Source organism: Phocoena phocoena, chromosome 18 (assembly GCF_963924675.1).
Source record: "Phocoena phocoena chromosome 18, mPhoPho1.1, whole genome shotgun sequence".
Taxonomy (NCBI): Eukaryota; Metazoa; Chordata; class Mammalia; order Artiodactyla; family Phocoenidae; genus Phocoena; species Phocoena phocoena.
This window is the reverse complement of record NC_089236.1, coordinates 23,299,178-23,317,766: the sequence shown is the minus strand read 5'-3', so window position 1 is coordinate 23,317,766 and position 18,589 is coordinate 23,299,178. Positions and strand designations below refer to the sequence as shown.

The 18,589-nt window shown below is 43.6% G+C and overlaps 1 protein-coding gene across 2 annotated transcripts in view; it reads right to left on the bottom strand.

Moving 5' to 3' along the window:
• ENOX1 (ecto-NOX disulfide-thiol exchanger 1) overlaps positions 1 to 18,589 on the bottom strand; it is a 214,126-nt gene that overhangs the window by 108,384 nt on the left and 87,153 nt on the right. For both annotated transcript variants that reach the window (XM_065895901.1, XM_065895902.1), the window contains 2 exons: positions 14,467 to 14,573; positions 10,411 to 10,528 (listed from right to left, as the gene is read on the bottom strand). In XM_065895901.1, coding sequence (XP_065751973.1) covers positions 10,411 to 10,528; positions 14,467 to 14,573 — 225 coding nt within the window. The remainder of the gene's footprint in view (positions 1 to 10,410; positions 10,529 to 14,466; positions 14,574 to 18,589) is intronic.

Here is an 18,589-nt window from a genome sequence, read left to right as displayed (position 1 = left end):
TGCAGGACGATGTGGTCTAGGAAGGTAAAATATTATGGAAAATTAAAGGTGATTATTCCCCAACTTGAAGCAAAAGAGGGCAATTCAATGAACTTCTATCATCTGATACCAGTTATCATTCATGACTACTTTCAACTTTCCTGTGATTGAAAATGGCCAGGTAGTATTCCTCAATCAATACAAATTTCACCACAGATTCTCCTGGGTAATTTTTATATTAATATTTGCTGTAGTCCAATTATTTAAATCATACATGTATGTGCTGTAGAAATTTTTGAGATGCAAAAGTAAGAAAAAAGATCACTGGTAATCACACAATCTAGAAACAGTCACTCTGAATATTGGACCTATCTCCTTACAGATTCCCCCTAACATATACATTGTGAATACAACACATCCACAGACACACAACTGGAATGATCTGTACATTGATTTGTAATTGCTTTTTTTAAAATCACTTAGCAATATACAGAGAGCCTTCTCTCATGCCATTATATAGTTTTCTAAAACATGGTTGCTTTCAAGGCTGCTTATGGATATATGATTAATTAACCGATACCCTAGTGTTGATATTTACATATTCCTAAGGTAATTCTGATAACTGAAAATTTGGGTAACTGCATCAGGCGGCAATGACCCACATGCAGGACGTGGAATGCAGAGGTCTCTGGGACACAGCGGCTCTAGAAGTTATCAGTACAATGGGCTCATTAAAGAACCTGCAACACCTGCCCTGAAGCACTACGATGAATCGACTGCTCCAGAAATCTGTCTCCCTACTTCTCTGCTGGTAATGGGGAGCCTCAAATAAAATGTCCCTTCTCTAGCCCCTTCCCCGAAAGCTTCCCACACTGTGTCCTGGAGCTGGGGAGAAGGTCTGCTGAGCATTCTTTGGGATCAAGGACATGCATGCCAGTGAAAGAGAGGAATCTCTCAGCCATTTAGACATGGGAGCGCTCGCTATAATAATAATTGTTAAAATTGCTATAAACTTCAATGTGCAGCGCTTCGAAGTATCACAACTGGAAGGCGGAATTTCTAAGAACGGGGAGAAATAATTACTGCTACTTCTGGCAATTACTTTCTCCATCAGTTATGGGGCATTTAACTGAGTGTGGCTCACTGGAATTCAATTGGATATCTGTCCTCACTTTCTGTATTCCTTCAGTAGATCTTCAGGTCTTGGATTAATGAAGCTTACAGGCAACAGTGTTAGGAGTCAAGGTACAATAACTTTATGTCACCAACTGTGTCTTGATGAACGATGCAGTATAAAAGCACAGGAGAATTAGGACAATGGTGTTCACAAACAGTACATCAGGGCCAAGAAGCTGGTAGCAGCATAGGTTTTAATACAGTCTGGTATCGATTCTTTTGGCCAATGTCCCACTTTCACAGTGTTAAAGTCACACTTTAAGATTTCAGATGGAGAGGTAGAGAAGAAAATCAATAGATACTATCTTTCCACTACTAACCAGCTACGTATCTATAGTTCCCTGCCACACTCACATTTAAGGGACCTAAAAGATGCTTTGGGGAGGGCTGGCCCAATTTTCAGGCTTTAATGACCTCAGGTATCTACTCTGACCACCTCAAAGATTACAGCTTGAAGTCCTAAAGGTTCACGGGAAGGAGCCCGTGATCCAGAAAGGATACACACGCATTTGCTCTATATTTTCTATTTCATTAATATATTAAAAAAGCTTTAAAAAACCCCACTTGTTATAGAAAAAGGTCTGACTAAAAACGTAATCATGTATATATTAAAAAATACATACAAAAATGCTCATATAGTTAGGCTGTGAAGAAGAAAACGAATCAGAAACTAAAGAGTCTTTTGTAGTGTTATAACTGACTTTTATCTTTTATTATTCTTAATCATTAGACTTTCCAAAATGAATAGGTATTTTTTATATAAAAAATAGATTTCATTATCAAAAAGTCACATGCTGCTGGAGGGCAATGAGCTGATCTACTAAAAGTGTTTTCTATAAGCGCCAGCTAGAATCATAGGTGAGCACTTAAAAAATTACGTCAGTGTCGAAAAGGATAATCCTCATTTGGTAATCAGAAATTCCGACTCATTAGTTACCATCTAAGAGAAAAAACTAGGAATAAATGCCACTAAGGAATTCTTTCGTACATTTAGGAAAGAGAAAGAAGAGTTACAAACTTACCCAGATTCTGTCATCTAAACTCCCTCGAAAATATTCTGCTTTTTTCCAGAAGTTGTGCAAACCCCACTTAAATTCCAAGAACACTGTGTTAATTTTGCTCAGATGCAAGCTGAAAACATATTTTAACATCCTGTCAGAATGAGATACTAAGAGTGTCGATAAAATGACACTAAAATAAATGTAAATTTAGATTGCTGTTATAAGTGGCTGCCTGGCTCTGCGAAGATGTTAGGTTGCTATAGTATTTTCCATAGCAACTTTGCACCTTATTACATAAATATTCCCTCAGTGTCCTCAGAGCCTGCTAAGAAAACAGGATTAAATCTACTCCCCTACGGAATGATCCTGCATCAAAACTTATCAGAATGAAATGCCCCGAAAACATGATAAACTGCAATCTAGATCATGGCGCTCCTGGCAGTTGAAAGGCATCACAGCGCCGCAGGCTGGGCACGGGCGGCTGTGCCGTGACCTCGTGCGGCCCACTGGCCATTTGTCTCCATTCCTCCTGGGTCAAGGTCTCCGCACTTCTCCCTTTCTGAACATTGGCTGCTAAGTTCCTCGCTTTTCTCCTCTGCCTGCCAGCTACCCATCAGCTCAGGAGCCCTTCACCACACTCCAGGGGCTCCTGTCACCAGGTCAGAAGCCAGGGCTTGATAGAGCCGGAGTCCTCTCTGCAAGGTGGCTGAGCTGGGAGAATGTGCTGGGCTGGCACACAGAAAACTACTCAGAGAACCCAGCCGGCTCCAAGCTAGTACTGACCAGGTGTGAACTGATGCAGACCCTCAACCAGGGCTCGCCTGGGTTTTCTGGAGGCGCCGCTCAGCTGAATGGCTGGAGCATTAGGGAAAAATCTGTGGTCTCCGAGACAACACAATGTCAGCAACCCAAATTGATTTGACACGAAACACACGATTCTGGAAAATCTGTTTATGTATGAGAGCGATGTTGGGAATACGGCACTGTGGAGGGCTACAGAAAACTACGATTATAAGGGGGCTCCGCGTAAGGACAGTTTAGCCTCCAAATGTGAATTTACAGAACAGGTAAGCACGGTCTGGTTGGACAGGAGTGCTGCCGTGACAGAGGAATCCTGCTGCATGGGGTCGGTTTAACAGCATCTGCCTCTTACGTTTAAAAGGTAAAGAACTGATTTCTACACTGTTCAGAAACATATCCATTACGAAATGGGAACTGTAACTGCACGTGAAATCAAGGAACCGAAAAATCTACCCCAAATAAACAGTGATTGGATTTCCTGTGGCAAGATGAGCAAGATTTAAAAAAATAAATAAATAAAGGGAAGAAACAGAGAAAGAAGCCTTGTCTCCTTGCAAATGAAGCTCTCTTTCAAGAGATTAGGAATGAAGCAGGCTGCTCAGCCCGCCTCGGAAGACTGGTTTCATCATCTTTAAGCCATATAAGTTTTAATTAATCACACCTCCCTGTTTGGCCCTTGGGTTCCCAGAAGACATTCTGTCACGGTTGGAAATACAACGCTTGTCTTTACCTTGGCGGTGACTGATGGACACACATCACTGTTCTACTTCTCCTTCAGACGCTCATCACGTGTGAAAACAGAAGGTCTACGAACAGCCTATCCTTCTCACCACTGGTACTCCTGCCTTCGGGAGTCTGCTGGGCAGGGAGCACAGTCCCAGGCATGTGAGACTGAGCCATCTCACTTTGCACGTCTGAAGGCCCTTGTCCCTCTGCCCGGTTCTCAGCGACCCCAGAGTAAGCCTGCTAGGATCACACTCAATGTTTCCTAAAAGGAAGCTTCTACCAGCTGCGAGTGACATGGCTCCCGTCAGGGCCCCATCAGTCGGCTGCAGGACCCTGAACTGGAATCCAGTAGCCCTTCCCTTCTGTGCCCAGGCTGGTGCTGGGGGCTGCAGCGAACCTCCTCTTGGACTCGTGCCTAATTGTAATCTGTCTGTTGGGCATTCTTATGTCTTTCAAAAGCACTCCCATACTGGAAATAAACTGAATCAGAAAAATGAAGGCAGTCCTGGTGTTCAAAGAGATCAGGGTATAGCCCGAGAGAGCCTTACTATTAACTTTTTTAACCTAAGACTTCCAGCTATATATGAAACTGTTTAGACAGACTGAATACTGCTGATTCCAAGTGAACTTAATTATGAGTCCCTAATTTGACTCCATTGGCTGAAAGAGCTGGAAAATCTTTGACTTCTTACTGGAATCAAAAAAAAAAAAGGTCCGTACCTATTTTGTGGTGAGTTTCCATGGAAAGTTAACAACCCAGAAAACATTCTTCATAATTAAAAGAGTATTTGCTCCTATAAGGAGCTCAGAGTTTAAATAAGGTGTAATTAAAAGCCAAGAGCATTTGTGCACATGGAATGGTTTAAGGGTCGTCTATTAAGCAAGGGCCGTTTTAGATTTACTCTCTTCTAAAATCTGTGTTCAATGTGCAATGTATACTCACCAAATATTGGGTTAGGTACATACACTGGAGAGGGACGTTCATTCCGCTTTATCCTGAATTTAAATTAACGGCTTAAAATATATTTGGCATCAGGCACTGTATTTCTATTAACTTAAAATGCTTATTTATCTCTTTCAAAGTATCTCACACCTCAGAGCGCAGGGTAGGCTGTGTCTAGCTCTCTCCATACCCCCTGGGTCCACAGTGTCTTGAACACAAGAACACAAGAAGATGCTTGACAAGCGTTTGTCAATCATCAGAATGACGCTGAGTTTCAATTCTCTGGTCTCAGCATGTGGCACTGAATTCTGGGCGTGCAGAAGTTCTGAACGTTGTGGAGAAATGAACCATTCTTGTCTGAACACGCTGCTTAATGCCTGCCATTTCAGTTTAGCCAGAGCAAGGGCTATCGTCTTCTGATCAACTTACACGACGGAACCATCAAAAACAGGGACCAGAAGAAGGGGATTATGTAACTGAAGTCAACCCCCTTTTATTGAGCACTTACTTGGTGAAGGGCCCAGGACTAGGTGTTGGGGGATGACTAAGACGAGAAGCACAGTTACAGTCACTGAGTTACCTGTTACATGCTCCACGCTAAGTATTGTTGGAAGGGCTTCATACGCACCGACTCACTGAACTCACAATACTGACACTGATCAGGTTCTGACAGGGAAGCCTTACCGTCTAGGACAGACTTCTCTTCTCCCTTCCTTCCTGTGCAACTCCTGGCCCTCCCCCACTGCCAACCTGGAGGGAGGGAGGAAGGAGAAAGGGTGAGAGGAAGGAGTGAGGGAGAATAGAGGTGAGGGGGGAGAGAGAGGGAGAAGGAGGAAGTGATCTGGCTTTGAAAGTTTGGCTTGATTGCAGCAGGAGACAGACTATATGCAAGAATACGTTTGAATTTTTATCAAAAATTATCTTCACAGACTTTGGAACAGGATGCCGATTTTCTTGAACGAATGCTTCGATAAATCTGTCTTGATTTTCAAGTGTATTAGCAAAACTCATTTTCATTTTTATCAGCATCTTAGTTTGGCTCCAGCAAACTCCTTTTTCCCCTTTAAGAGTCACCGGCTGAGCAGCGGTGACTGGCCCGCCGCCCAGAGGGATGTGGAAGTGACAGCCGGTCTGGCGGAACTCTGGCCAAAGACACACTGTAAATTACTATACGTGGTAAACAGCAAAAGTACAAGGAAGTATTCTTCATAATCAGAAAAGCAGAGATGCCCTGAGAAACTCTGATTAAAAAAAAAACATTGAACGCAAGGTATCATACAAGTCCTCACACAATAAACCTTGCTTTTTCTGAAAACCAAAGTCAATTCTCTCCACCTCCCCCTCAGAAATGCAATAAAACCTGCGCAGGTTTTTGTTTTAGGAGGAAGATGGAGGGCAGGGCAGGCCCGAGGCTCCCCGGGATTTCCAAGAATTCCTGGGTCAGCTGCTGCCGGTGAGGCAAGGTCTCATTGTTTTGGCAGAAAAGGAGGGGGCAGGGATTCCTTAAAGGATGGAGAAGTTTACTTCTATTTCAGGTCTGGCAATTCCTCTGTCCGTTCAGTAGAGCGCTCTGTTTTCGGAGGTCTGCTTGGAGGTGACTAGATTAACACATGCAGATTTGTACCTAAAAAAACGAGTGGCGGGTCGCCTATGGAGATGCCGCTGGAAGGCCTGTTTCCCTCAGGCTGTAGGGCCTCAGTCCCCCCTTTCAGCAGTTCACACGATCTTGTCTGAAGCTTGGTCAAAAGACAAGATGGGATTCTTGCTGTTAGGCTGCCCCCACCCCGAATACGCATGGCTGAAAGAACCACCACCACCTACCTGCCTTTAGGCAGGATCCTGAGGGCCCAGCGGAATAAGGAAGGTCAGTTGCCTTCCCTTCCCTCCAATCAGTCTTGCGCTTTCCTCATAAACCACACACCGCATTCTCCGGGTCCGTCTCATTTCAAGAAGCACAAAAGACTTTGAACCCCTCAGGGCCTGGCATTCGAACCCTGGTTCTTTCATCTCTGCCCGCGGCCTGGTGTGGAACACATACTGTATTGTGTTCATTAATCCTGCTGACCAAGGAACGAGCCTGGAGAAAGCTCTGCAAGTTCAAGTCCTACTTCAGGCTCTTATCAGACGTCTGGGAGGAAAACCACAGAGGTCTGGGAAGAAGGCTCTTCAGTCGAACTTCCAGGGAGGACCCCTGTGGTCCTCAGTGAGAGGAGAGGTCCTTGGTATCCCTGCGGATTCTTCCGAAGCACAGATCAGGGGCCAATCCTGCAGGTATATGCTGGCTGCCGTGGTCTGTAAGATCTCCTCTGTGGCTTGTGACTATTCCTGAGTTATTATTATTCTTGTCTTATCCCAAGCAGGCCATGGAATTATACATAATTCTTACCTGAGAAATTGATAGGTTGTTTAAAAAGAAATGCCGCTCCCCGCAAAGGGGGAAAAAAGCCACAGGTTCAAATCAGAATTCCTGATTGATTCCATTCTTTTCTTCTACACCTACCTTATAAAGATGTTACGGATCCAGGTTTTGTGTAAACTTGCCCCTCATCTAGTCAAAGACACGCTGTAAATTACTATACGTGGTAAACAGCAGAACTACAAGGAAGTATTCTTGACAATCAGAAAAGCAGACATGTCCTGAAAAACTCTGATTAAAAAAATGATGAAAGCTTTTTTTGAGGAAAAAAAGTATTTATTTATTTATTGGAAGAGCTCCTTGAATTTAAGAAAAATCACACCCAAAACTCACTTTCTTCTTCTGATATATGAAGGTCTGCAGAATAGAAACGCTGCGTGGAAGGTGGTTTCCTCAAATAAGCAAATCCAAACCCAATAATCGAGCAGTCCTGAGAAATCTGATATCAGTTTAATAAGAGACATACATTGACACATAAATGCTCGGTTCATTTTTCAGACAAAGGATAATATATGGCTTCAGAAAATAGTGGTGTGGTGCCTGCTTTTATGCTAAGCTTCTAAAAGATTCAAATGAACGGAATTTGAGGATGAAAGGGAAATTGTCTAAGGCCGTGGTTCTCAAACTTTAGCCTGCATCAGGATCCCGCCGAAGGCTTTAAATCACAGATTCTGAATCTCACATCCCCCCCACCCCCACATCCTCTGGAGTCTGATTTAGTAGGTCTCGAGGAGCACCCCCGAGAATTTACATTACGAATAAGTTCCTAGGTGATGCTAACATTGCTGGACTGGGGACCATGCTTTTCAGAACCACTGTTCTAGGGAAATGAAACTCCCTTCTGTATACGTCTGGATGCAGGAGCTTTTTCTTGTGATCATCTTGTGCTTCTGGCATTCTCTTCTAAAGCCCTGGAAAAACAGAGCATTCTGACCACTATTTATTTATTTATTGAAGTAGAGTTGATTTACAGTGCTGTGCCAATCTCTGCTGTACAGCAAAGTGACTCAGTTATACACATACAGACATTCTTTTATATATATATCCTTTTCCATTATGGTTTATCCCAAGAGACCGGATATACTTCCCTGTGTTCTACACTAGGACCTTGTTGTTTATCCATTCTAAATGCAATAGTTTGCATCTATAAACCCCAAACTCCCAGTCCATCCCTCCCCCTCCTCTCCTCCCTCTTGGCAACCACAGGTCTGATCTCTACATCTGGGAGTCTGTTTCTGTTTTGTAGATAGGTTCAATTGTGCCATATTTTAGATTCCACATATAAGTGATATCATATGGTATTTGTCTTTCTCTTTGTCACTTACTTCACTTAGTATGGTAATCTCTAGTTGCATCCATATTGCTGCAAATGGTATTATTTTGTTCATTTTTTATGGCTGAGTAGTATTCCATTGTATACATGTACCACATCTTCTTTATCCATTCATCTGTCAACGGACATTTAGGTTGCTTCCAGGAGGCATAACTCTCCCAGACTTCAGACAATACTATAAAGCTACAGTAATCAAAACAGCGTGGTACTGGTACAAAAACAAACGTACAGATCAGTGAAACAGTATGGAGAGCCCAGAAACAAACCCACACACCTACAGTCAATTAATCTTCGACAAAGGACACAAGAATATAAAATGGGAAAAGACAGTCTCTTCAGCAAGTGGTGCTAGGAAGGTTGGACAGCTGCATGTAAATCAATGAAGTTAGAACACACCCTCTCACCATACACAAAAATAAACTCAAAATGGCTTAAAGACTTAAATATAAGACATGGCACTATAAAACTCCTAGGAGAGAACACAGGCAAAACATTTTCTGACATAAATCGTACCAATGTTTTCTTAGCTCAGTCTCCCAAAGCAACAGAAATAAAAACGAAGGTAAACAAGTGGGACCTAATCAAACTTACAAGCTTTTGCACAGCAAAGGAAACCATAAAAAAAAAAAAAATGAAAAGACAACCTACGGAATGGGAGAAAATATCTGCAAATGATGCGACTGAGAAGAGCTTAATCTCCAAAATATATAAATAGCTCATACAACTCAACAACAATAAAAACAAACAACTCAATTGAAAAATGAGCAGAAGACCTTAATAGACATTTCTCCAAAGAAGAAATAGAGACGGCCAGTAGGCACATGAAAAGATGCTCAACATCACTAATTATTAGAGAGATGCAAATCAAAACTATAATGAGGTACCACCTCACACGGGTCAGAATGCCCATCACCAATAAATCTACAAATAACAAATGCTAGAGAGGATGTGGAGAAAAGGGAACCCTCCTACACTGTTGGTGGGAACGTACGTCGGTGCAGCCACTATGGAAAACAGTACGGAGGTTCCTCAGAAAACTAAGAATGGAATTACCGTATGATCCGGCAATCCCACTCTTGGGCATATATCTGGACAAAGCTATAATTCAAAGAGAAACATGCACCCCTATGTTCATAGCAGCACTATTCACAACAGCCAAGATGTGGAACTGACCGGTCAACCTAACTGACCGCTCTGTAATCTTGATGACTTGACCATTTTGGAATCTTGATTTTGGCTTCTACTAACCAAACCAGCAAAGATCCTCTGTTCCTGGTCACCCGAAAAGGCCTGGGAGAGGTGAGTGTTTTATTCCCTTTTTGCCAAAGGTGGCGACTGTGGTTTTCCCCAGGCCCTTTAGGAAACACCCTTCCCCTCGGACAAGCAGTCTCCCTTGGTGCCTCCTACGTTTGAGTGAGCACTTCTGCTTGCTTTTACATCAAGGGAATAACATACAATTTGAGAAGAGAGTTTTAAATCAGCATCTCAGATTAGGCAGAGAATATCAATCAGGGTTCTCTTTAAGCTTCTCTCCTTTTTATAACTCAAGGATTGATGCCCCTTTCTTGGTACCAAACGGGACCATCCCTTTGATTACAGGTTAGGAACTAAAATTGATCGGAAAGCAGTCTAATTCTCCAGCACATTGCTTCGGAGGCTAGAAAGCTTCTTTAGGGATTAAACGTTTCCCACGTAAGAAGTACACTGACTGAAACCAGATTTTACCTGTATTTCAGCATCAGAGGTGGCTGCCACACTGTGGAAAAGGATTTTTATGGGAACAGGCAAATATCCCTGAAAGTAAGTGTGGCCCCGGACCCACATACAGAGAAACAACTGGAACAATTTAAACCATTATGTTCCCAAGAAGGAATTTCAAGTTCTATTACTACAAGGCAGAGTCAGTCAAAGATGAAAGTTTAGTTTAACTCAAATAAAAGTGAGTTCTGTGGCCATTTCTCAATCTGTATGCCCCATCTCAGATTAGGAAGATCATTAAGGTATCTCACAGGGATGTGGCAGTTACCCACGTTACCTGATTCATCAACTCTCATTTTTTTAGTAGGGCTGTCACAGTTCTCATCATCCGACATTTCCATCTCTTCTTCTCGGCGGATGCCCATAAGCTGCTCGCTCTGAGCGTTCCGGAGCTCCTGGAAGCAGAGGACCCACGGGCGTCAGAGTCAGCGACACATGACACACCTTTCCCAGTGGTGTCTCCGTGTGTTATGACTGACGTAGGAATGTCTTCACCTCCCAAACACTGCCCCACCTAATCTAGAGTGAAGTTCTGAGGGGTCTGGGGTGTGGACCAATCAAGGGATTCGGTATCAGACTTGGGAGAAGTTCCTGATCACCAATGGTGAGTCAAGGGCTCTTCAGCAAGTTCTTTAATCTCTGAATTTCCTCATTTGTAAAAAGGGGGACAACAACGTCCAACTGGTAGGGCTGTTGTGAGGCTCCCATAGAAATGTCTATTACCAGAACTGGAACGTAGGGGCAGCCAGGAATGTGAGCAAGGGAATTTTTTTAAAAGGCCGTTCTACCACTGACCCACCGTGTCACTTCAGGGAGGTTTCTTCATCTTTCTTAGTGTCAATTCACTCACTGAGATAGTGCGACAAGGAGAGTTTTGAGGATAAAATAGTTAATGCATGTGAGATACTTAGCATCACGTGAGAGACTTGGTCCATTAAGTTGAAAATGTTGACCACTATTATTATTCATGCAAAATAGTGTCCCTGCATGTGTATGTGCCCATGTGTGATCACATACACACACACACACACACACACACACACACACACACACACACACACACACACTTCAGATATCCAAATGGTGAAATTCAAATGATGTCGGAGGACAAAATGAAAACAGATGCCTTCTTTGTTGGTGTTTTAAATTATCACGTGGGGTTTATTGTTTATGTTGTAATGGTTGTTTTAGCATCCCTTTAAGATCTAAGGGTCATTTCTTTCTCCACTTCCTAGAAAAGTGACTGCAATCAAGGCATTTAATTTCCTGAGCCTTTGTCTACTCACACAAAAATGGGGTAGTAGTAATACAAGGCTGTTTGACTGCAAGAGTATATGTGAAAACTCACTGAAAAAAGTGAAGAATTACACAATAAATTGTTTACTACTGTGCTTAAAAATCAGGACACTAATTGCTTACATTAAATAATTATATTATTATTTTGGATCAAGCTGTAAATTATATATTTGCAAATCCTTATCCATTCTGTTCTTTTATATGTTCTGTCCTCAAAACAACAGAAAAAAAGCGGGGTGGGGTGAAAAGAGCTGCATTGTTGTTTTTCTCCCCATTTAAATTGGAGTCTAAAAAAAAAGTCAAACAGTTAAAATAATTTCACTTTATAATAAATCTATGAATAAGAATAAAACTAAATTACAACACCTAACGTGTTAATGGCATGACTTTAAACACAGTTTAAAGTGCTCATTCGATGGATGGATACGTCTATATTATTCTGTTATAGGTGCTCTCAACTCTCTTCTCTCCTTAGCCCACAGATTTTAACTGTAGCACGATGGGAAGGGAATTCTGTATTGCTAACCACATTTGCATGGTCAGCTCTGAACTCTGGGAACCACAATTGCAGAGACAAAGACAGGGAAGTCACCAAAGACAGGGAAAGGGGGGAGGGCAGAAGGCAAGGTCCCTGGGACAGGGCCACCCATCACAGGGCAGTCCTGAGAGGCACCAGGATGACAGGCAGTGTCCCCTCACTTGCCCATGCCACCCTGTAGAAAGAGGTGCCTATTCCGCCTTAAGTAACACCATCGGGTCTTGGAGGCGGATGTGATTAGTGGGGAAGTTTTTAGGTTGTGGACAACTAATCTTTCTACCGACAAAGAGCCCAATTCCCGAGGAGGTGGCCTGAAAATACTTGAAGCAAAGAAACTTCAGGTGGAAAGAATAAACGAGGCTAAAAGGGCCTGTTGTTTAGTTCCTACAGTTAATGACAAACTGTCATACATTAGCTGTTCTCGTGGGGAAGGTTGGCAGAAAGGAAAAGATTGGAGGAAAAAAAAAAAAAAGCTGAGGCTGTTTCCACAGCGTGCCTCTGGTTCAGCAGTAAATCACGTGGACACGCTAATAAATCTGTAAAGGTGCTGCAGGTAATTAACAGACGCTGTTCACAGGAACGCGGAAAAATCAAGCCAATTATCAAGCTCACATGCAACTGAGAAATCATCCACAACGTTAAATTGCCAACTGGTATTTAATCAATCGGGCAACACGGAGGAGAGAAAATCAAAGGTAATTTAGAATTCTATTTCCTCCTATAATCAGAAGAGGTGGTGGTGGGAGTGGCAGGGAGACACAAAGACCCTTTACAGAAGCATCTTTCTGGGCTGTGTCCCTTTCTACCTCCCAGTAGGGAGCAAAGCAAGCAGGCTTCCTCGGGACAAGGCTGGAAGCCTTCGCGTGTCCTGTTCAGCAAGGGAGGGGATGGCTCTGCAAGGGGGGAGGCAGGGCTGGGGGAACGGGATACGACGTGGCAGGAAGCGTGATTTAGATCAGTAACGGACAGTTGCCGCCACTCCCAGATTAACGACAGTCTTCTTTATGCCCGGGTTTACTCAGCGTCATGCCACCTGCCCTTCTCTTAATGTTTCTTTTAATCATGTCTGGTTTTATGTGAAGCCAAAAGAAAAAATAAATAAACAATTCACAGGCAGATCATTCCCAAATCTGAATCATAGTCTATGGATTCCAATTAGTGTTTCAGAACCCTCGATTCATGTATTTCATCATTGATTTTTGGGACTCTTTCCTCATGAAAATCAACCTTGACATGGGGCTCAAGTCAGTGTCTGGGAGAGCACTGGGTAAGCATCCTTTGGTTTTCTGGCCCCCGAAGAATAAGAGAGAAATCCCGCCTCCTGCATCAGTCACCAAGCACCTTCTCGGTATTTGTGAACAAAATTAAAAATGTCCTTCTTAATAATAAACTGCACTAGCCTTTTAAGTGTCCCATTATTGCGCATTCAGTACTCACCATAATAACAGTGATAATAAAGAATTCACTTGGTATGCATATGGATGCTACATCAAGTGCCATTGGTATTCAACTGTAATTTAGCATTAGTTAATGGGCACTTAAAATGCTACCCAAATGATTGATACTGCAGTACTCTGTGGTTCCTCAAACTCTACATAAAACACTTATTTTACAAGTGTGAGCCAAAATCATTACATTAATAAACCTTACCTTCTATAAGTTTGGGATTTGGAAAGGGGATTATCGTTTAGAGAACTTTAATACTAACACGCTAGAGACGGAGAGGCATCCAAATGAAAAACATTCTCTCGTTAAAAAAAAAAAAGGAAGAAGCAAACAAAGACAGTATACTTACTTTTAAATTACAGGTTCAAAGCGTACACTACACTGAGGAATTAAAAATAACAGCTGGACCACCAATGACTAATGACACAATCTGGTCCTTCTAGGTGGCAGCGAAGGTTAAGTTCTGAACTCTTGCCTTGGGGTAGATACTCACACTTCACACATGCATTGATGCAGAAGGGTGGACAGGGCTAGCCTGGACATTCACTTCCCTGAGGAAATCTGCCCTGGGGAGAGGTCTGATAGGACCTGCTGGCTAGCACAGGGGACGGAGACATTGCTTAGGATGAGAAGATGTGGATGAAAGGCATACTTGCCATTTCTAGCCAAAGAGCAAACCGTCACCATCATGCTGTAGAACACTGAAAAGAAACTCAGTAATTTAAAAACTAGTTTTCTAGTTTACGTTACACTTTTTCGTTTTCTTGTTTTGCACAGTGATTAGGCGAAGTGTCTTAGCTTATTTCTGAGCTCTTTACTACGAATGGGAGAGATGCTTTTCTCCCTTTGCAGGGGACACAAGCACTCCGTCCTCTAAGCATTAAGTCAGCTGCTTTTCTGGATAAGGAACAAATCTGAGCTGGATCTGGAGCTGACAGCGAGGGGCAGGATGCCCGCCCACTGTAACAAAAACCATCATGGCTGCAGCCACACTATCCCCTGCCAATCCAGCTGTGTGACGGTGGTTAGAAAAGTAATAATAAAATCACCAACCTCAGAATGCTTTCGCCAAATGTCTATGTTCTTGCGTTGAGCTTTCGAGAAATGGTCCCAAGCTTTTTGTCTGGTAGAAGCGTTGAAAACGGCCACAATCTGCTCAACTTTGGTGAACAAGGAAGTCAAACAAGACAAGTAATTTATGTTGTGATCACTATAGGGAAGCAAAGCAAAGACACTAGGAGTCTATGGATGATGTCGCAGCAGAAATAACATCATCAATATCCATCCCATTTGTGCCTTTTTGTACTTACATGGCAGCAAGGTTGGGGAGGTCTCCCTTCATGTCTGTGTCCATAACTTTAGGTTAAAACAAACTCTAAATATGACTGGGAGAAGTTCATGGACATCTGCTTCCAAGCATCTGTTACTTCTTGTCTAAAAACATGACTTGGTACATCTATACACCTAGATCTATAGATATACAGGCACTGGTGTTGACACACAAATATAGATATACGGATCGAGTAATGCCTGGATTGGAGCCTTAGAAGTGAAGCCCGGGGGGAGTGGCTGAATGAGGAAGAACCAAACACATCTCTTTTTAGCTTTTGGTCTCCATCTCAAGGACCCCAGTGCAGCCCGCTGAAGACATTACCGTGTCCGAGTTCCAAGTTGGGGCAATGAGTAGTTTGTGTCATATCTCCCTTCAGTCTCAAGGCCATTTTTACCCCTTGGTCCCCTCTTCTCCCCCTGTCGCACCCATTAAAGCCAGCCCTCCAGCCCTCTGGCAGAAAATGGGAGCCGCTGCCTTCACCTCAAGACAGACCAAGGCTCACCCAACCAGCAGCACCTCGTGCAGATCTTATTCCAACACCATATGGCGTCCTTCGTAGTTCATCATGGCCACGTACTCCATTTCAACTTTCATAAGGCTCTCCTCCCTCTGGCTCCCGACACTCTGGAAGTTCTAACTCTAACACTTTGACTTAATTTAGCACTTCTGTGGCTTCCAGGGGAGGCGCTACGTCCGTGATCAACGTTGAAGGGTGGTGAACAAACGTAGACAGGGAAAGGGATGGGCTCTTAGTAGTGGATGTGAGAGGCGGGGGTCAACCAACTGCAGATTCAATCTTGCTTAAGCAGTTATTGATCTAGTAAGCACGGGATTAAGGAAATTACAGCACTGAATGAACCGTATGATTAAACCTGAACTCCTAAATATTTAGTTAGGAAGGCACAGTCAAAATGAGCTTCTTAGGGGTGCCAATGCTCTACTTAACATAAATCTTTCTAAAGTGATTCCCAAGGCTCTATTCTAAAAAAGGACATCAAAGCTCTTCCACATCTTCCAGGTGTCCGAGGAATGTCAGAGAGTAATAGAAGAATCCCCACAGAAGAGCAACACCTGGTGCCCCCATTGCAAACATTAGAAATAAACAAGTGTGTGATGGAGGAAAGGAAGAAAGCAGATTCCCTTCACTTACTACATGGTAAATATCTTCTAACGCTAATAAGCAACTACTTCTCGGTCTACGGGTGATTTTCGCAGGGGTTTTACACGGACCGTTTTCTGACTCACGAAGATCGCAACTCCAAATCTCCTTATTTATCAAACTTGATCATCATGTCTCCTGATGAACTTGCCGCGCTCGCCTGTAACAGGAGGATTTAAGCTAAGCTCGCGCTGCCCTTGAGCGCATGCAGTTCCCCTCTCCTGCCTCACCTGGAGGAAGTAACGCTGCCAGACTAGTCACAATGAGCTGCTCCCAGGGCTGACTTTCCCCTGACCACCGACCCCCAGGGCTCTGCTTGGATGCACTGCCCGTGGCTGGCCGAGGAGAACTGGTTCAGCCCCACTGCCTGGGCTTCCCATGGCTTCGCCTGCGGGGATGCTGGGATCATCTGGGGCCTCCAGATGCCTGCTGCACGGGCAGCACAGAGCACTCGGCCCAAAATGCCCATGGTGGAATCCACTGCCTGATGAGACTATCTGGCGGGGGTGGTGATCACGGGATTGTTAAAGAGTAATGGGTCTCATTGCTTTTGATAGTAGACCTCTTTGATCAGCATCATTTAGAAGAGTAACAACTGTGGTGTCCTGACACCAGGCCTGAGGAGAGAGGACAGGAAAGGTCGAGGCTGAGTTATCTGGGTGATAGAAGTCAAAATTCTGCCATCAACTGGAGAAGGCTGTTAATAGAGGGGATACACTAAAGAGAAAATTATGTGGTCATACATGCGTGTGTGGAGTGGGAGGAAGAGAGACCAGTAATGCACTTGGAGGAGTACAGAAGGGAAGGTACTTAGAAGAAAGACTCTGCACAGGTTCAAGGGCAAAAATGGATCCCCTAATATCTACTCAAGGCATGTACTCCTGCAGATATTCCCTGTTTGAGGATAAATGCCTCAGGTTTTTTTTTTTTTTTTTTTTTTTTGCGGTACGCAGGCCTCTCACTTTTGTGGCCTCTCCCGTTGCGGAGCACAGCCTCCGGACGCGCAGGCTCAGCGGCCATGGCTCACGGGCCCAGCCGCTCCGCGGCATGTGGGATCTTCCCGGACCGGGGCACGAACCCGTGTGCCCTGCATCGGCAGGTGGATTCTCACCCACTGCGCCACCAGGGAAGCCCCAATGCCTCAGTTATTTAGAACATGTTATTACCATATTCCAGGGTTTAATTTCCATTCACTCATTCATCCATCCATTGAGAAAACATCTGAGACCCTCCTAGTCACCAGGCATTTGACTGATTCCTAGAAATATATGATTAAGACACTGATTGCTAGAAATATATGATTAAGACAAAGTCCATGCCCTTGATGAGACCATGGTCTCTGGGGAGCAAGAAAGACAAGCAGATAACTATCCTATGCAAGAGAGGTATGGATGACAGCTATGGGGACATGATAGCTAACTCAGTAGATGGAGTCAGGGAACACCCCCAAAGAGAACAACATTTGCTAAGTCTTAAATGATGAATCAATGCTTGCCCAGTAGAGAAGGCAGGGACATCCGGTTCAGAGGTGGCCATGGAATTGTGAAAGGACTTTGTGTGGAAGTAGCTGGTGGGGAGAGGGCTAAAGCTGGGTGGGAATAAGTCAGGAAGGACCGTGTATGCCGAGCCAGACTGTGACTTTATACTGTAGGCTAGAGGAGGCATATCCGAGTAGGATTTGTTTGGGAGAGATGATGAAGGTTTGAATTAAGACAGAGCACTGGAATGGAGGGAGGAGCAAGGAGTCGATGGGACACGGCGGCTGACTTGCTGTGAGGCTGGAGAGAAGAGAGACCAGGATGACTCAAACTTGAGAAGCACATCAGAGACCGAGAGCACAGGTGGAGGTCTGAGAAAGAAGATAAGGGGTTTACTTCTGGACGGGCTGAATCTGAGATGCCTGAAGGTCATCCAGAGGGAGCCGGAATACACACCGGAAGTTCAGAAAGAAGTCAGAATTCAGAGACTTATCTTGAATTTTCTGGGCCATTCTCAATTTCCTGTAATTGTATTCTTTTCAGTAGCGTAATTAATTAAAAGCAAAACTAAATCTGAGAACTTTTATACTTCTTTTCTTATTAAGTTTTATACTTTCCCCCCACATATTAACAAGTTTAAAAAAAAACCCTCAATCCCAAAAAACAAAAACCGTGTAACTCACCTTAGGTTTAAAAAATACTCGCACAGTGTTTCTATGGTCCAGTTGACTTCTCTCATTTCTGTGCAGACTGTCCCTGAATGAGCCATTCGTCTTGCAAATGAAAGATCTTGGGCACACAAAAGGACTCAGAAGAGTGCTAGGATCAGCAGGAATTCATCATCATTAGTGAAAAACTACCTCCAAGAGTAGGCCGTAATGAATGTGATTCAAAGACGGCATATTTTTAATACCATAAATCAGGGTGACCGCTAGGACTGGTGTCCCAGGGAAAGACCATGCTCTCTTCACTGCAGCAGGAAACACCAAAGAGCAAGTCCCTGAATCCGACTACCACTCACTACTTCTCCAGTATAATTCATACTGCTTATTCTATACACAGTAAAACTACAGGGAGTTACTAAGTGGAATCTTTAACACTCTACTTCACCGCTCAGAGAAGACAGAAATAGTAAACAAGATGGCACTGGCCTTTGTTCAGAAAGGTAGCGTGCAGACGTTGAGCTGAGAGCAGAGCAGACTCACA